Source organism: Corvus cornix, chromosome 1 (assembly GCF_000738735.6).
Source record: "Corvus cornix cornix isolate S_Up_H32 chromosome 1, ASM73873v5, whole genome shotgun sequence".
NCBI lineage: Eukaryota > Metazoa > Chordata > Aves > Passeriformes > Corvidae > Corvus > Corvus cornix.
Window position 1 is genome coordinate 54,844,370 of NC_046332.1, and position 18,805 is coordinate 54,863,174.

At 41.3% G+C, this 18,805-nt stretch overlaps 1 protein-coding gene and 1 long non-coding RNA gene across 3 annotated transcripts in view; both read right to left on the reverse strand.

The window, feature by feature from the left end:
- Positions 1-16,618, reverse strand: part of ITM2B (integral membrane protein 2B) — a 28,422-nt gene extending 11,804 nt beyond the window's left edge. The window contains exon 1 of one of the 2 annotated variants that reach the window (XM_039567590.1): positions 16,342-16,618. In XM_039567590.1, the coding sequence (XP_039423524.1) occupies positions 16,342-16,440 (99 nt within the window). In that variant the 5' untranslated portion in view covers positions 16,441-16,618. The remainder of the gene's footprint in view (positions 1-16,341) is intronic. The other variant, XM_039567584.1, reaches the window with a different exon arrangement.
- Positions 143-10,342, reverse strand: LOC120411547. The gene is made up of 2 exons (XR_005603933.1): positions 10,233-10,342; positions 143-4,443 (listed from the first exon to the last, which is right to left on the reverse strand). It is a non-coding gene; the product is annotated as an uncharacterized LOC120411547 (long non-coding RNA).
- Positions 16,619-18,805: the final 2,187 nt, after the last annotated feature.

The following is an 18,805-nucleotide window of genomic DNA, read 5'->3' on the forward strand; positions in this document are numbered from 1 at the left end:
GCTTTGTAAGTTGTTGTTAAGGAAGCTTTCTGCTCTAAGACAGCATTTGCCATGCCTCTATCTGCTGTTCATGTAATACTAAAGGAATGACAGGATGTTTCCCCTTTAGGGCACTAGTTTGCATAACCATGCAGTCCCCACAGGCATCCTAAGCAATAAACCGCTGCTTGCAAAATCTTTCCTCTATCAGCCACATTACAATGCTCTTTCCTCCCCCAAGTGTTTGCATAACTCATATCCAAAGAAAAAAAGGAAAAAATAAAAAAAAAAAAAAAAAAATCCAACTTTGAGCTACCCTGTTCCAAGCCAGGTTTTCCTGGGAAAACATCTGAATTCAAATAAATACAAAGAAATTAATTACCCTTTTGCAACCACGAAACAGTAACGTAGAATGAGGACCAGGGTAAAATCATTACGACCAAATGAACAAAAAACCACCAAACCAGAAAGCTGAGGAAGAGCATGAGGGAAGCGCCTGAGAAGGCTTCGACAGCCATAGTTGCTAGTCAGTGTTCTGCCTGTTGGGTTGGGTCTTTTGGCTGTATTTGCTAATTAAGATGATGCCCCACTTGAACAAAGTTGTGGGTATAGTCCCCAGCTGCCTTGACCTAGTAGGGAAGGAATTCCCCTTATCTGGCTGAAGCCATCTAAGCAAGTCTGACACCAAATGGAAAGGGGACCCTCCCTGTAAATGGTGGGAGAAAGTGGCACTTCCTGGGAATGACTAAGCCATCCCAGAGAGGGATAAGTAGCATTTTGGAGGGACTTACTTCTTTTCACTGATTACGGAGGGAAATTCCTTGGTTAACAAAGTAGGTACCTAATTCATATGCAGCTAAAATTAAGTGATGTGAAATCCACCTTTACAGTATACTGCAATTATCTTTCATACAGAAGTGGCAATGCAGCTTCTTTGCCAGGCAACAGCTGCCAAAATCTGATTCAGAAATATTTAGAGTCAAACTGAAGATATTTCACACATTTTATTTTACTTTACCTTGCTAAATACCACAGTAAATCAGATTGTGAAATCTCCATCTTTGGAGGTTTTCAAGACTCAACTAGAGAAAGCCATGGCTAATCTTCCTTTGGCAACCATCCTCTTTCTAAAGGGAGGCTGCAGCAGATGACTTCCAGAGGCCCCTTCAAACCAACATTTCTGGGATACATTACAAGGCAAAGTGAAATTGGCAAAAAAACATTTGCTGTGGACTGAAAAGGCAGAATATAAAGACAAGAAACAACTTTTTAACACTTTTAGAATACAAATTATTTAAGGAATTCAGTGTAAAAAATTACAGGATTACTAGCTGCCTGATTTTTAACCTGGCTCTTTGCAAAGACTGAGGATAGGACATAATACCCATGCTAATCTAATTAACTCTCAGGTCAGGTTGAGAGTCACTGTGGATTCTTCTATAAATCATCTCAATTACAAATCTAAACCAGGTAAACCAAGGATTTTTATTTTTATGTTGCCCTGTATCATTAGGTAACTATTTCCCTAGATATTTCAAAGCATACAGGACACCCGATTGAAACTTTTTAATAATAGCTGTCATTTAAACTGTTTCAAGTTAACGTCAGAAAAAGCAATAGCAAACTGCCTTTCAGATACAATATCAAAATATTCCCTAGTGAAGAATATAAAGAGTATCTTTATTCTTTCCTAGTGCTGCATTTACCCCCTACAGCTTTTTAACTTCACCCAGAATTACCCATTAGTAGACTAACTGCCTCTTCCATTTTTTTCATTATTTTTTAAGTTCAGAAAGACTAAGAAAACATGCATCTGGGAAATGATGCAGAAGGCATACAGAGTATGAACACCTACCTGGAAGTGGGGGTTAATGTCAGATCAATTTTCCATATGCCACAAAAATAATCAGAAAAAAATGAAAGTAACTTTTACACTTTTCCCATGCTAGGAGGAACCTGAAGGACAAGTTTATCAGTATTCCACCTTAAACAATTTTGCTTTGATATATGACAGATGTAAACAACAGGTTTAATACAACTCTTTTATCCTTTACCACCAGCTAATGGCTATCATTATTATTTCTGAAGGCGTCCCTAGTGGTGGCATGTTAAGCTACTTTGTATTTGTAGTTGCCTATTGCATTGATTTGTCCCCAGCCTACCAAAAACAACCCACCAAATTCAGAGCAAGAGTTCAAGCCCAGTTTAGGCTCTTGCTTAGGGGAATGAATGAAAGCACGGCATCTCAGCACAGGCAGAACCTGAAACTGACAACACTGAAAAGATTTTATGCTATTGAAAGAGAACACAGAATTGATTTCCTAGTTTGAAAACTAAGTATATTATCAAGCAGTTTTAAACCAGCTTAAATTAAAATATTATAAATAATTTACTGAAGCCAAATTATACTCATACTTGTAGCTGACCCATGGCTAAGCTCTCTAAGCTTTTGTATTGTTGCCATGACAGCTTAGTTTGGGTTGTATTGACCCAAAAGAATAATCTTCCCTTGCTATATAAATCTGACCCTCCACACTGCAAGAGAAGAAAGCACAATGGATGCTCACCCTGTTTCCAGGTGACTCATGTTCTGAAAAAAAACCCATTAAGTGAAAGCAGATCCCCACTAAGAGGAACAGTGCTGAATTAGCGCTTGCTTCTCCCCACACGGTTACAACTGCACTTTGTTCCCAGGCAGCAGCGCTGGCTTCTGAAGCCACAGCACAACACGACACTGCAGCCTCAATGACTAATTTTTCTCTAGGCCAGCTTTCCACTGCCAGAGGTATCTCACAAAAAGAAAGCATTACGTATTTGAGGTGAAGACTGACTTCTAAGAAGACACCTCTCTACTTCTGTGAGCGGTAATAATTAATCATTACTGTCCTGGTCCCTTTCTTTCCTCTCTTCTGCTTCGTCCCTGCCCCGTGTGCTTTCAACTCCCTTGTGAATCCCCAGCCTTAAGATGATGCCACAAAACTCATCTCTGATGCGAAATGCCTTAGGAGGAACTGGATGCAAGCCCAAAACTAGCTTGTTTCCCTTGATGAGCTGATTGTTCTAATTGGAAAACATTTGATTAGCCTATTTCCAATGGATAAGACATGAAACAGAAGCAACTCTCTGCCACTTGTACACTAAATCCTACAGTGTTGAAATTAAATGGTTCAGAACTTCCCAACCTGAATAGCTTCAAGCTCTGCAGTAACAATTTTCCTTTCAGACAGAAAACAAGTATTAAATTCTCTATTATTTGAGACTAGCAAGATTCAAATCTAGAGTCTTCTCACAAAGAAGTGACAAGATGACTGCAGTTTTCAGTACAGGTCCCTTCATCAGTGACCACAGCAGTGAATATAAAGCTGCTCTTTGTCTCCTTACTAAAACCATGAAACACTTCTGAGATGGGCACATGATACCACAAACTGTTTACCAGAACACCTCTCAACTATGGAGAGATCTTAACAAGATCATAAAGAACATCACTTTACATCACTTAATTTTAGCTGCATATGAATTAGGTACCTACTTTGTTAACCAAGAAATTTCCCTCTATAATCAGTGAAAAGAAGTAAGAACATCTTTATGACAATTAGCATTAACTGTTCTGCAGTAGATTAAAAAAAAAAGTTAATAACCCCTTAAACCTGCAAACACTAGCAGTTATTAATGGCTAGTGGCCATATATTCTCTTGCTCTTTTCAGCTCAATTTTAATGCTACTTTTTTTTTTCTTTAAGTAAATGCTGAATTATAGAACGGCCAAATTCATGTTTGGGGTAATATCACAAATGTATTCTAAGAAGCTCCAATACTGAGCTACAAATATGTATAATTAGACTTGGTAATTACTTAGATTCTTAGATTTTCCCCTTGTGGCTTTTTGTACATAGTGGAATATAATTGCTTTAACATTATAAAAGTAAAGCAGTCTGTAAACTTACAAGGCATGTCTAGTTCATATTAAAATGAGTAAGAAGATCATCAGATGTTGTTCCTTTGCAGAAATTAAGGACACACCTATCTAAACCAGGTATGATGGACAACATGCTGTGAGACGTCCAGAATACTGTATGACTGCTATGCAAAAGACAATGTCCCAAATTTAAAAACAGATACTACAGCAATAAAAATCATTTTGGGAGGGGGAAATATCTTTCAGAATGAACAGTTTTTGATCCACAGAGAAACCAGACACAGAGAATTACTGAGTATTACAAGTATTACTAAAAACGTCTGCAGCATAATACACAAAATGTCCATAATCATGCATGTGAGAATAATATCTAACACATATACACAAACACATATATAAAAGCTTACAGTTAATGTGGGTAGAACTGGCTGGAAGCTGTTCAGAACAGTTTTCCTCCAAGGTCCTCTGCATACCACTTAGCTCACAGGGATGGACAGAACACAGTGGGACAGACTGAGCTTCCTGAAGGCAAATATTGACCAACTGCAGCTTTAATTAGTAGAATAGGAAGAAGGGAAGTTAATGATGACTCCCTAGAAGTGTTTTTTAATGAGAGAGGCTAAAAAGTCTTTAAATAAAATACTGAGCAATGGCTGTATAAACTGAATTCTGTTGGTCAGGCTTGCCTGCTCTGACTTGTCAATCTGACATCTGTAGAAAATCCTCACAAAAGAAAGTAAATTTAAAACGAATTTAATTTAGAAAGAGCTCTGCATTCCTTCGATGGTATTCCTGCCTGAAGACTTCAAGCCTGATATTCTACTTATTACTTGTTGCAGATGGGGAATTAAGGCAGGCTTTTGCAAGACTCCTCACTTGGCAGATGCTGCCAATCTGGAAGGAGATCATACTAATCTGCCTCTAAAACAGCAACTTTATCCTTACTAATAAAATAAAATTTAAATTTTAAGTACAATCATCTTTTAACTTGCTAGTTGAAAAAAAAAACCACTCTATATACAATAGATGCTTCAGAGATTTCTTGCTTGTCCAGAAAACAAGCTATGGCTGTTTATGTACAGTTGGTATCTGAACATTACAACCCTTCAGTGTCAGCACTGCCAATTCTGTCACAATGGGCAGGGACTTGTCCATCTGACCAAAGGCTCTCTGCCTAAAGAACAACATGAAAACACGACCTTAGTTTTACTGCCATTTGCTGTAGTAACATAGCCTGAATAACTAAGGAGATTAATCAATTAGAATTATCTATTAGGCAGTTGGTACTATTAACCTCTTCTTGTATTTCTCATATCTGTATATGGTCTTTGAAATAGTATTGTAAATACAAAATCTTTTAGACAGCACTAGGAAATCCAGAAGTAAGAACAAACTGCATTCCAAGAGCTTTACAAGTTCGAAGTTCAAGGTCATTTTAATTAGTTGAATGCTACCTTTCACAAAATAATGGGGGAGTTTTATTAAAACGTAAGGTGTCTGTCAAATGACTTATTTCATTGTTCAAACATTGTAACTATAACAGAATAAAAACATTAGTATAAGCAGCCAGCTCAAGATCATCTTAAAAGTGGAATGAGTGCTAGTGGGTAGGAACGTAGCTGCAGCTGCATGTATTGGGAGAGACAGAGGTGTAAAGAGAACAAAAATTGGAAAAGAGGCAAGAGTAGGGGAGCAGGAAATAAAACTTAAGAGAGAAACATGTTAGAACATGAAGAGTTCAAATTTTCTGCAGGAAGTAAAGCAAAATTACAACTGTAAAGTGAATGTTAAGAACATGAATCAGCAGTTCATCCACAGCTAGGTGATAGAGGGACAACAAAAGAAGCGTGTCCTGAAGAGTAATCCAGCAACTCCTAACCAGTGTGAGTAATCCTGATTTACCTAAACACTGCCTTCATTTCTGAGATAAGAGACTGCAAAACCTGATGGCAGTCAACAATTAAAAACGATGGGTAAAGAGGGAAAAAGCCAGTAACTATTCAAATTGTTGCTTTGGTTAAATTTTGGACTAGCATTAAGATTTGTCATTGTTAGCTTTGGTCTTACATGTACTAGAAAGTGACAGGGTACTTAAATGGCCTGAAAGTTGTATTTGTAGACCAGGCAAAGACTTCTTTTCAGGTCGTTCACATGCACTTTTGGCTATATCCTCGTCCCAGGCTGTCTACAGCAAGTGTACAAATAACCACACACTGTATTTGACTGTTTTAGTCTAACTGTGTTCCCCAGATTGTTCCTCTTCTCTCTCCAATTCCAAGATCTTCCAACTTCTTTCTCTGGCCACTTATCCTATGTCTGTGCCCCCTGTACCTTTCCCCACCCCAAAGCAGAGCTCTCCGGTATCCGCCACATGCAGAGTAACTGGGCACACCTTATTTCCATTTCCTCCCTTCATCATTGTCCAAGATATACCACTCACCACTATGCTCTGGTGATGAGCAGCTGGGCTATGGCCACAGAACTGCTCTGTACTTTGGCCTGCCACATCAACCAGCACAACACTCCTGTGCCTCTTGGCCTGCATTTTCACAGTAAACACTCAGGACAAGGATTGCCCTCCTGGGTCTTTTTCTGTACAGATGTTAGCACCACAGGATCTTAATACCATCTTATACTCTTACTGAACATGAGGAAACACTTCTTCTGCTGTATGACCACAAACACTGGCACAGTTTGCCCAGGGAGGTCATGGAGTCTTCCATCTTTGGAAATACTCAGAAGCTGGCTGGAGATGGTCTCAGGCAATCAGCTGCAGGTGGTCCTGCTAGAGCAGGGGAGTTGGCCCAGATGACCTCCAGTGCCAGCCATTCTGTGATACACATCTACAGTTTTTAAGTAACACTAACACTATACATTGAGGATTCACAAATAACTCTAACCACTTGCTGCATTAAAGAAAAAAACCCCAGACTTCTAGGAGTGCTGGGTCTGTGCTAGACAAGTAATAAAGCTCCACACATCCTTTATTTCCTTTGCTTTGGAGTTTCATGAGTCTTCTGCCTTCTCCTCGCTCCCCAACATGAAAACTTCAACAAAACCTACAACATTCGGAAAATGTCTTGCCTCTAAATGTCTGGAAGCTCGTGGTGGAAATCAGGTTTATTTATAAAATATATTAATGTTCCTGAATTTATCTATAGATTTTCATAAATTAGAATGATGGAAATTTGTTCTGCATTCCACACTTAGTTTTCTCAAATACTTAAAGAAAAGAGAGTGTTCTGGTGCAAGTTTGCAAGTCATAGACCAAAACATGCAGGTGGAAAGCCTGAACAGATATCCAGCAAGAGGGATTTTTTTTTTTTTAACAAAACCCTTCAAACCTACGAAGTCATATGGGACGTTCTTCAGAATGCATTTTGCTTTCAGAAAACAAAACCACCACACCCTTTATAGTTACAGCATACCAAACATGGCATTTCATTAAACTGTCCAATTTTGAAAAATGTTTCATTTTAAAACATTGCCAAAATAAACCCTTTATTCTTTGACTTACAACTGAGTTGCATTCTACCATACTTATAAAAACTACACTAAATCAATCTATAATTTTAATGCAGTATTTCTCTCATCTTTATCCTGAATTAGATCAGTGTTTGAAAACAGGAACTTAGAAGGTTCCTATTCCACTTAAAATGGATCAATACTAAATTATCTCTTTGACCTTGATTGTTTCAGTTCCTGTTTCTGCCTTACCCTGCTCTCTTCTCTGTTCTTATATATGAAATTTCTTTTTTCCTACGACTGCCTGATTCTCAGACATCAGTATGACAGAACGCTATGTGAATTTAACCTAGATTTCTCTCAAGGCTATTTTCCCAAGCGGCATTGGCTCTTTCACCCAAGAGATCTCATTAGCATGCACATATGCACCACTGAGCCTCGGAATTTAATAACTCTATTCCCAGTTCAGCCACAGATGGTATGTCATCTCAAGCAAGTTACAAAGGCTGTTGTGTCTCAATTTCTCTCAAAAGTAGAATCCAGCATCACAAAACCCATTTGTGAGGTCTGTAGTCCTGCTTCAAAGGAGGGTGGACTCTGAAGCCTGTCAGGGTTGCTCAGGGCTCTTGACCAGTCAAGGTTTGAAAACCGCTAAGACTGACACTTCAAAGCTTCTCTGCACAACTTCCTCAACAGCATTCAGTTCTCCTCAAGACTGAAAAATATTTTGCTTCTATCAGTTAGAAGCTCTCCTTTTTCAATTTATGACCACTGTCTTTTCAGTCATCTCCCCAGGTACTGGGAGGCTGCTGTGAGTCCTCCCTGCAGCACTTTCACCTCTGGGCTGAATAAGCCCCCCTCCCTTGGCCACTCCTCACAGGGCATAACCTCCAGCATCTGACTACCGTGCTGGCCCCTGCTGGACTCGCACCAGTTTGTTGCTGTCTTTTTTTGGATCAGAAAGCTCTCAGCCTTCAGTGATGTCAGTGACTAGTGTCCAGCTGACTGTCCACCAGAAGCCCTGGGTCCTTCCCAAGTAGAGCAGCTTCCCAGCTAGGTGGTCCCCTGTGTGTCCTGATGGCTGGGATGAGTCTGCTCCAGGTACAGGACTTGGCATTTGTTATTTCTGAAACTCATGAGATTTTGTTCAGCTCATTACCGTAGCCTGTTGAGGCTCTTGGGAATGGCAGCCCTGTCTCCAAACACATATACCCTGCTAATAATGTATTAGTGAATTAGAATGCATAGTACCTGTACAGCAAGCAAAGCTCTCTGAGTGGAAACCATTCTATATGCAAATACAGAATAGCATTTAATTGTAGCAGTTATGAGTATCAGCACAGGAGAGCTGACCTTGAAAGGCTTACGTTTAATTACACCCTCTTTCTAGACAAAACCTTTGTAACAAACTAAAGGGCTTCAGTGCAATTAAACTATTCAAAGTCTGAAGTGGAGCACACACTCCAGTGCCCAGCACCTGGCAGCATCGCACCCTGCAGGATCACAGATGCTGGCCAGTGTTCAAACACCTCACTAAGAGAGCTTCCCAAAACTGCAAACCTTAGGCAAGACAACTCACTGCACTGTGCAGCAGCCTCCGAGAGTCATGTTTGGCCTCACACCCTGCAAAGGCTGCTGCATTTTCAAATGTGTAAATGCAAGGGTTTTCTATCTCTGTGTAGGCTTTATCTTTTAAAATAAATAAATAGGCCTTAGTGATTCAGCAACTATGTGAGATCCACCCCAGAGATCACTGACCCCTCCCAGTTATGATCTCCCCAGCACGCTCTTTTTTCACAGTCATTCCACCATGTCATTCTACCCACAAAAGAGCAGAAAGCTGCCATCAAAGCAGGAGTTTGCTGAACCCTAGGACAAAGACAACCACAAATTAACCAAGGATTTGCATTCAACGAACTCTGCTCTTAAAATGCCTGTGGGTTTTATTTTTATGTGTGTATATATATATATGAAATTATATGTTTTGCATACTTAATAACATACAAACTTTGTAAAAATATTTGTGTACACACACACACCCACTGACACTATATGCAAAGGGCAAACCAGATACCAATTTATTTTTTCCAGGATCTCTATAATAACTGTTGGGCAAATATGACTTTGGCATTTTGTCATGACGAATTTTGCACAGCTGTTGCACAGAGGACCCCTGCTTGCAGATGACACATGGATCACTCGGAGAGGACCTAGTGCTTTTCTCTATGTCCGTTGTGTCCCAAACCCTGCCTAGATCACGTGATGTCTGCCACAAAACCATTTCTGACTTCATTGCAGAGCTCAATCTTATTAATTATCTCATTCCTTTGGTTTACCACATCTGTAAAATTAGGACAGATAGCTGAATTTTATAAATTAGCATGCTTTTCATCTGTAGATTCAAAGTAATTTCCACTGAGGATAAAAAGCAGTACATAAATAGTAAGAAAATGAATGTTGTATTATTCATACAGATCAGGAGACTAAAAGCAGATAATGCTAACCTTTGTCAATCATAGTATAAGGGAAGGATGGGGAGAAAAAAAACAGGAAAAAAAAAGGAATCTGTGCAATAAGTAACAAAACACATAATTACTTATCCCAGCTGTTGTTACATTTTAAATATGTCATAATGTTTTTGGAAATACAGAACAAAGAACATTTAGAATTTCTAGGACTGAAAAATGCAGTATTTGCTTTTGAAGGTATTTCTTGAGAGTCACAGAGAGGACTGTTTTCTTTTTGTGAAGTGCTATCAGATGCCTGTAACTGCTAGCTACTACATAGAAAACAAGTATAAAGCTGACAAATATTCCAAAATCACAACTGCAGAACAGTTAACTGAAAATATTACTGGAGGTAAGTATGCTTACCATTCTTATATACCCCCCCAAAAGTCCATTAGCATCAATATTTCCTAAAATGCTGATAAGAAAAAGAAAAAAAGGGGAAAAAACCTACATAAATAACAAAGAAAATAGATTTGAAAATAGAAAATAGAATTGAAAATAGAAATTAGTCTATAAAAACACAACTGTTGGATTACATTTGCAACTGCAAACATTTCATTAAAATACTTAAAAGAATAAAAATGTATATAAACATTATATTTTGAAATTAAACTTTTCTTGAAATAGATGTTCATATGTTGGATTAAATATTCATTATAATGGAATGAGTCAAAACCATTTCCCTTGAAAATACTGCTGATTCCAAGAAAATTTTCTTTCAAATGATTTTCACAGGAAAGCTCAGCATTTCATTCTGATCCACATCTTCAGAAATGAACCAATTTAACTTGATCTTTCCCTTTCAACAGAACTTTCACTCCAACAGCCTCTGTTTAAGTGGTATGCTTCATACCACCACGCAATGTTAACATCTAAACTAGTTTCTTGAAGCTTATCAAAAAGAGTATTGCAGCACAGAAAGACAGGAGTGAACACAAGAGAAGTACTTATGACATTTACTATAAAGATACATTACAGTGCAGGATGGTTTTTCTAGATACTGCACTAAATAAAGCATCATCTAATTACAGACTTTTCCACATGATGATGTTAAGGGGAAAAAAAAAGTTCTCCAAATACATTTTTAGGGCAAGGCGTCTCAGCCAAGCGAAAGTTTGGGAATCTTAAAAGAGAAACTATTTAGAACTGCAGGAAGTATTTGCATTGTCCCTCTAGTCATCCCTGCACTGAATTCACACGAGCTGTATGGTACAGCCATCAGCTCTTGCTCAGTCAGCCAAAAACGTGAAGGATACAAACAACTGACGAAGCAGTTATCACAAAGGTCTGCCAGAACACATCCTGTTTGAAATATTAAATATCATTCTTCTGGGAAATGGTTGTATTTCTCAACCAAAACTTTGTATTTGTTATTCAGGTTGGGAAGTTATGAGAGACAGAAAAGGAAGTGAGATATGAAACACTGACAGAACTCCTCTGTCCCACAGGTTCATGTCCACTGCTGGGGGATGGGGATGACACAAGCTCTTCCAGACCACATTTTGAACTTTGCAATTCCAAATCCCTAAACTCACTCAAAAATAGCAAGAGATTGTCAGAGGAGCACCACAAACTTTTAGAGATCTTGGTTTTTTAGTATTCTCTCAATTGCTGGCAGCCTTTAAGGAATAGCTTTAGGAGCCGAAAGTCTCAAGACCACGGTTACCTTATTTTCAGGAAACGGCACTATTTCACCTGTAGCACAAATTCATAATGTAAAATTAGGATGCAGGGGAAGATATCAGTCACAAGGCTTCTTTTCTTAGGAAGAGTCCCTCATTAACAACATAAATTTTGTTCAATAAAACTCAATTTACCCTAATTTATGTTTTTGGGTATCCATAAAGTCAAATAAAGTAACAGAACAAACCCTGGGTACTCTTTGTGCCCGAAACTGGAGGGTTTTAATCTATGGTTTGGTGGATTTTCATTAAAATTTTAGCAATGTCTGGGAAAAGAGGGAAAAAATTCACTTTGTTAGGTTTTTTTACTTCTGGTCCTCTTTTAAATAATCATGTTTTAATCTCCACAATGTTCTGACAGATAGCAGAAGCTGGTTGGTTTAATGACCTAGTTGCATCACAGAAAATAGAGGAAAATACAAAGACTGCTCTTTTCCCAACGGCAACTGGTGAAAGGCCTATAGAAATTTGGCTGGAGAAAGCCTATAAAGGAAATATGGGAACTCCTGCAAGAAAAAAAGAAATGAAAAACAAACAAAACAATCCTAAACCACCCAGCTACAGACACATTCCATAAAGTGGGAAAACCTGCTTTCCTGACAACAAAATAAGCGGGTAACTATTCATTAGTGGATATAGTAACATATATACATGTAAAAAATGTGTAAAGTTAATGCCTTTGTTTCAGAAACATCCAACACCAATTGCACAAAATCTGAGGGGTTTTCTACACAGCAAAATAGTGCTTATTAGTTGTTGCTCAACAGTATTTCATAGGTAGATCCCTTCATTCTGTGTTAAAAATGTCTATTTTAGTATGCTTTTGGCAAGATTAAGCTAAAGTGAAAAAATTAGGTCAATTTTAAAGGTCAAAGTAATAATGTTCCTATAATGAATAAATGCAGAAAGCTGCTGCTTTTAAATTCTTAACATTTACACTTTCACACTGAACTCTCTGCACATGCAGTTATCCAAAGGTCAGCCTCAATACATACGTGTGAATCCACAGCTTCTGTGCACAAATCTGGATGTGGTAAAGATGCACCATTTTTTTGAGCACCTCAGAAAAAACAAAATAGTTTTAAAAGGTTGCCACTGAACCTGGCAGAAGGGAGCAACAGCCTGAGTCACTGAGCGCACAAAGATTTTTGGGAGGGCTTAATCTAGTGAATGGCCTTTACAAAATGTCTGAAGACTTCAGCAATGCTCAGAACCATCTTTGGCTCTCCAAAGATCTATTGTAGGGAGAAATGTTAAAATACCACACATTGTTTGTTTGTTGGGAAACTGGGTCGTAAAACACCCTATTGTAAAGACAATGAGCAAAATGGAAAATGAAATGTGGTCTAAGAACCTTCACTAGGAGTATTCTGTATTTTGGCCAAGAATTATGGCATAGAAGTACCATCCCAACAACAGAAACAGAGTTGTAATGGCTGCCTGCAGTAATTATGGAGACACTTTCACTACCTGCCATAATACTGAGCCATGATTTACGCAGAGACAGGATTAGCACTCCGGATTTTTCAACTCCTTTTTAAGTAACGTGCTCCAAAGCATAAGACCATTGCCTTCTGCAAAAGCACTTTTTTAAGCTGTTGTTTCCATGACATATTGACACATCCCTTACTCTTCTTGCATCTTCCTGTCTTACCTTCCCTGATTAATTTCCGATTAGTATCTTCATCAGAGGTTACTGTGCACATTCTGGAAAGATCAGAGTATTACTATGCTGCATCATCAGCATATTTTAGCTGCAAATGCTCTTTAGTAAGTCCTTGGAAGATTATGTATTTGAGAGTAATCCTGCAATGGCAGAGTGGCAGTCTTCAAGGCACTGTGCTGGGAAAAGCAGCAGAACAAGACTGTCAAAGAATTAGCCCAAAAGCTCATTCCATGAATTTTTATTTTCTGGATATTTCAGAGTATTTGGCTTTATTCATTAATATCAACTATCAATATCTTGAGCTCAAATATTTTTAAGTTCTTGGTAATAAAATTGTTATAGTGCAATTCTGCTGATCCTCTTCCATTCTTCGGGTTTTCCCTTTACTTCAGTCCAGAATGCCTCCCAGGACTTTGTTCATAAAAGAAAGCTTCATAAAATGTTGTAATATTTTTCATGTTTACACTTGTGATCCAGATCTATTTATTTTCCTACAGAAACAATGTAGGAGAGAGGAAAACAAATGTCCCATATATGCGGTTTTGGAGATGTGACCTTTTTCAATCTACCAGAATTCACTCTTCCAAGAAACATTCCCACACTGCCTTCAAACCTCACTTGAAGCTAAGGGTTTTCCAACAACGATGTGATATGAATAATACATTTGTCAGTTGTGGTTTATTTTTCCCCTTTCCTCCAAAGAACTGCATAGGCAATTGAAGTTGTGGAGGGGCGGGGGAAGATCTGTTTCTAATGCAGTTGTATTAGAGAAGGCAAAGTTCAAAGAGTGTATCTTGCATGTACCTCAAAGGTATCAAATTTTACAAGGGCCCTCAGCTCCTTCCCCCCCCCCGCCCAAGATCTGAGAATAAGCTCTCAGACTGGAAAAATCACAATACCTCTAGAGCTACATGGCATTATTTGTTTTACTACTGTAAATCCTGCATGGATTGCACAGCCTATTCTACAAAAACTACAGACAACACTACTGTACCAGGTCTGCTTTTATTTATGCTCTAAAACAAAAAAAAGCTCCAAAAAAGCTTACTCAAGTGAATTTTGCACACTGTTAGGTGCAGGTCTGCAGTTCTGCTGATAAAAGATAGAAATGTGTCAAGGAGAATGTCAGAGACTTGTCTCTCAAGAGTGCTCGTTTGTTTTTGGAATTTGCATCTGTACTGAGCATCCCCTCCTGGCATGCTATTTTAAGAGTGTTTCAAGCTTCATTCAGACGTGTTCATCCCCTGACAACAGCGCAAGAACTTTTAAGTAGCTAGTGTGAGACCGCCTTTGGACCCGGTTAATAAATGTTTACAAGTCTCATTTTTAGGCAAGGAAAGCAAAGTTAAGGCAGATCTTGTATGTCATCCTCAGCTGCTAGAATTTACAGCTCTGCATTAAGGAAATCACAGTCAAATGAGATGCTTCCGTCAGTATCTGGACAGGGTCAGGAGGATTTGTTCCCCAGTGTACAACTAGCCAGATGTATTTTGTTTGTTTAGCAGCAGAAAAACAAGCCCAATTTGGTAGGCTATCTGGAGACAAACATCAGCCAGGGCAGGTCTGGATTCCAAGTTAATAAGAAAACCCCGTTTTCTGGAACATGCAGTTTGTCTTGCTTATGCGATTGGTGTCAAACTGACCATCAAACCTGCCGTCAGGAAGGAATTCTACACCTTAATCTGGGCTCGGAGAAGCGATTACTTCCTAGAGAATGGCACTCCTCTAGGAACACGGAGCACTTAATGGATTTCCCATAATTGCAGGCAATCTGAGTAACAATACTGTCTCATCTGTTGTGGCACACCTTTCTAGAGACTTAAATACTCTAGTCAGAGTTTTACTTGGAAGTGCAGTATGCTCAGTAGAAGTGTGAAATTTAACCGCTTGCCGTATCAGGAAGATAGAAACACCTTTCTGGTCCCCCTTGGCTGTGAAATGACAATGGATTCTGCAGGTGAAGAGCCTGTCCCCATCAAAATCACAGGAAAACCTGCACCAGGGCACAACTTCAAGCTACAAACTGAAAGTTACTGTCCTCCTAGGCAGAAATTCATCACAAAGATTTAGGAGATTAATGAACACTATCACTTCTGAAGAGCCAATCTGGTAATTCGGAGGCCTGATGCACAAGAGACCGTGAAAGCAAATGAAAACAGCAAGACACTCTTTATGTGCAATGGGCCATTTTTCAAGTTTTCATTCCCTTTCCAAAGAGCTTAGAGCAAATTACACTTCTCCTAATTAAAAACTGGTTTTGATTACGGGAGCATAGAAATTGCAACCAAAAACCTTTATATTCTAGGCAGTTCTGCACTTCAAAAACTTTAAAAGCCGCTGGTGTTTTGTTCTTCGTTGCTGTTTGCAGAGGGGAGGCGACAGCAGCGCCTTGGAGTTTGGGTGCTGTTTTGGGGCGGGGGGGAGGCAGCTCTTTGTTCCTTTATTTAAGCCAGCCCAAGTTCCGAGGCGAAGTTGTCTGTACCACACAACCACCAGGCTCTGCGAACACGCTGCGGCACAAGCGCGGCCGAACCCCCAACTTCACCCTCCAAGCGCTCCCTTGCTCTGCAGCATCCGGGGTCCGGGAGCTCGCCAGCAGCCGGCCGGACCCCGCCGGGCGGCCGGGGGGATGGCAGCGGGGGGAATAGGAGGCACGACCAGCCTTCTCCACGCAAACCAGCTCCCACCGCCGGCCCAACACAGCGAGGGGGCTGCGGGAGCGGGCGCGCAGCCGGCCCTCAAAGCCGAGGTGGCCGCAGTCCACGCGCTATAGGGGCTAACAAAAAAACCCCAGAAACAAAACCCCAGTTAAACAAAACCCCCAACCAAACAAACAGAAAAAGGGAACCACCACAGAGATCCCCGGAGTCGGGAGAAGCGGAGCCGTGAAGCTCGTTCCCTGTCAGCCATTTTAGAAGCGCGAGCCGATGGGGCGGCGGGGCGCACCGCTGCGCAGCCTTACCCCGGCCGGCCCGAGGGTCATCGCCGCGGGCAAGGGGCGTACAAAGCACGGCATCGTCCCCGCCGCGCTCCCCTCCCCGGCCGGCCCCGCCGAGCTGAACGGAGCGGAGCGCCCAGCGCCGCCGGGCCGGCCCCGGAGGGTCGGTCCCCCCGCCGCTCTCACCTTAGCGTCCGGCGGTAGGATCAGCACCTGGCTGTTCTCCTCCTCCTTCTTCGCCGCCTCCTTCTGCGCCAACGCGGAGTTGAACGACACCTTCACCATGGCCGGTCCTCAGCGCCCCGCACGCAGGAGAAAGAGGACGAGAAGCAGCCCGGACCGGCGGAGCTTCGCGGGCTGCCTCCTACCTTGTCACCCCCCCCCGCTGCTGCCTCGCCGCGACTGCCGCCCCCGTCCCCTTGTTAGGCGGCTGAGGAGGTGGAGGAGAGGAGGAGAGGAGGAGGAGGCGGTGCCTGACAGGGCGGGTGGAAAGAGGGGAGGTGGTGGCAGCAGGGCCTCGCCCTCCGCCCACTGCCTGGCGCGGCGCGGACGGGCGGGGGGCTTCGGCCGGGCGGGTCCCGGCTCTGGGCTCGGTAGCTGAGGGGCCGCGGCTCAGTCGGTGCTTGGCCGTGCCCCGGTTGGCATCGCACTGACCTCGGGGCAGAGACCCTCGGGGGCCCCTGCCCCCCAGCCCCGGGCTTGGCTCCTGTGTATGGAGGAGCCCCCGGCTGACGCGCTGCTGGCGCTGCGCTTCCCGGGGGCACGGCTTGGCACAAGCGGGTCGGCTCACCCGGTGCAGTGCCAGCATTTCCCTGGGTGTCATTTTAATTTGGGGCTTTTTGCCGAAAGAAAAATGTTTGAGTCTTATGTTCGTGAAGAAAATCCCCAAAATGCTGTATAGGCATCGTGATGAAATCCACCAGTTGTTAAACCCTTGGGGAAGGATACTAGGAGCACCGGGGAACTGGAGGTGTGACCCTTCCCCCTTCCGCTCCGGTGCAGTCGGGTAAGAACTCAGTGAACTCAGCACACCATCCGAGTAGGGTGCTCTCCAGTAAAACTGTGTGATGCACATATTCGAATTTACATTGTGGATATGGTTGTAGTCTGCTCCAAGAAGTTAATTTTGGTGACTCATCTGGGTAGAGTTGATTTCCTGGCAAGAGCTTGGCAGAGTAGTGCTTCTGTCAATCTCTATGAGACACCAGGCAAGCAAAATGCAGTCCTGGAATTCAGCGGGTGCTCTGCTGCTGACTTAGTCAAAATATGGTCTTTCTCCCTGGAGCATTAGATGGCACCAGGACTGAATTGTCCTTATGTCACGTACCACATCATCAGCATCTTTTAAAATCGTTGACCTAAAATGACTAACAGAAAAGCTAACTTAACCTGCTTCATACTATCATCCTAAAGTGTTTAGAGACCTATGGATAACATAAGGATATTTTCAATGAAGATATAAAATTCACAAAGCAAATCATAGTAATTTACATGATCTTAAGATAAAACAGCTTGACGGCACAGCTTGATGGTGCGCACAGCTTGCACCCAAGACTGTAAATTGCCCAGATATTCCAAGAATTCGATCTAACTACCTTAAAATTCAACAGAGGTTGACTGAATTATTTGCAGATATTTCACTTAAGTAGAAAATGTCATGGACCCTAAGGAAGACAAAATACAGACATTTCCCTAGGCACTTTCTGACCATATTTGGTATGACCCTGGAGGTTTTACTTTAGTAGGAACTTTCATTAAAAGTATTTGAGCACTCTACATGAAAACAATAAAGTACTTTAATAAAGCTATCATAAGCTACAGTTTCCCAGGATACTACTATAGATTTTTTATTTTTTGTTTTTATTGTCTCACTCCCAGATTGAGAAAAGCACCAGGTGACATCTCTGCTCCCATTTCAAAGGGAATCTGTGCAGGCGTGCTGTGTATTCAGGACAATATTTAGCATGCAAAGGCTGTAGTTCAGAGTTTTGCTTTGCTTTGTTCTCCTTAATGACATCTTTAGATATTCCTCACAGGGAGATGGGTATGCAAAAGACAGTCAAGGCTAAGACATGGTATCTTATCATCTATGTCAAAGTACATCTAACTCTTTCCCCAGGCAGCATACACTCCTATCTTTCCAGATCAAATATACTCTGTCTGCTCCTTGAATCATGTTTACAAACCGTGGCGGCTGACTGCAGCTGGATTAGAGCAGCACCTTATGTGTTGCCAATTCTGACCTTTTTATTAGTGAGAATTTAGGATATTAGCATTATTTCTGTTAGAGACCAAAGTAAGGATAAAGCATGAAGAGAACCTCCCAACTTACTTCCTGACTGTACTTTGCTTCTATGTGCTTTCAGGCTGTGGTTTCGCAGGCAGCTAAGCTGATAGGATGGCTCCACTTCTCCAAAAGGAGATCCTGCCTCATCTCTCTCTCCTCTTGTCCTTCATCTTACCCCTCATGTCACTCTTCATACTCTCCTCCTTCCGCCAGCAATTCCACCCAGTGCCTGTGCTAGATGTATCCCCCATGCATATCTAAGTTTTTCTGCATTAGTTTTCTGCTGAGTTGGTGAGTTATGCCAGTTCAGAGAGATATAAGGACCAGCACCAGCGTGAACAGTGGGCCTGTGAGACAAAGAAC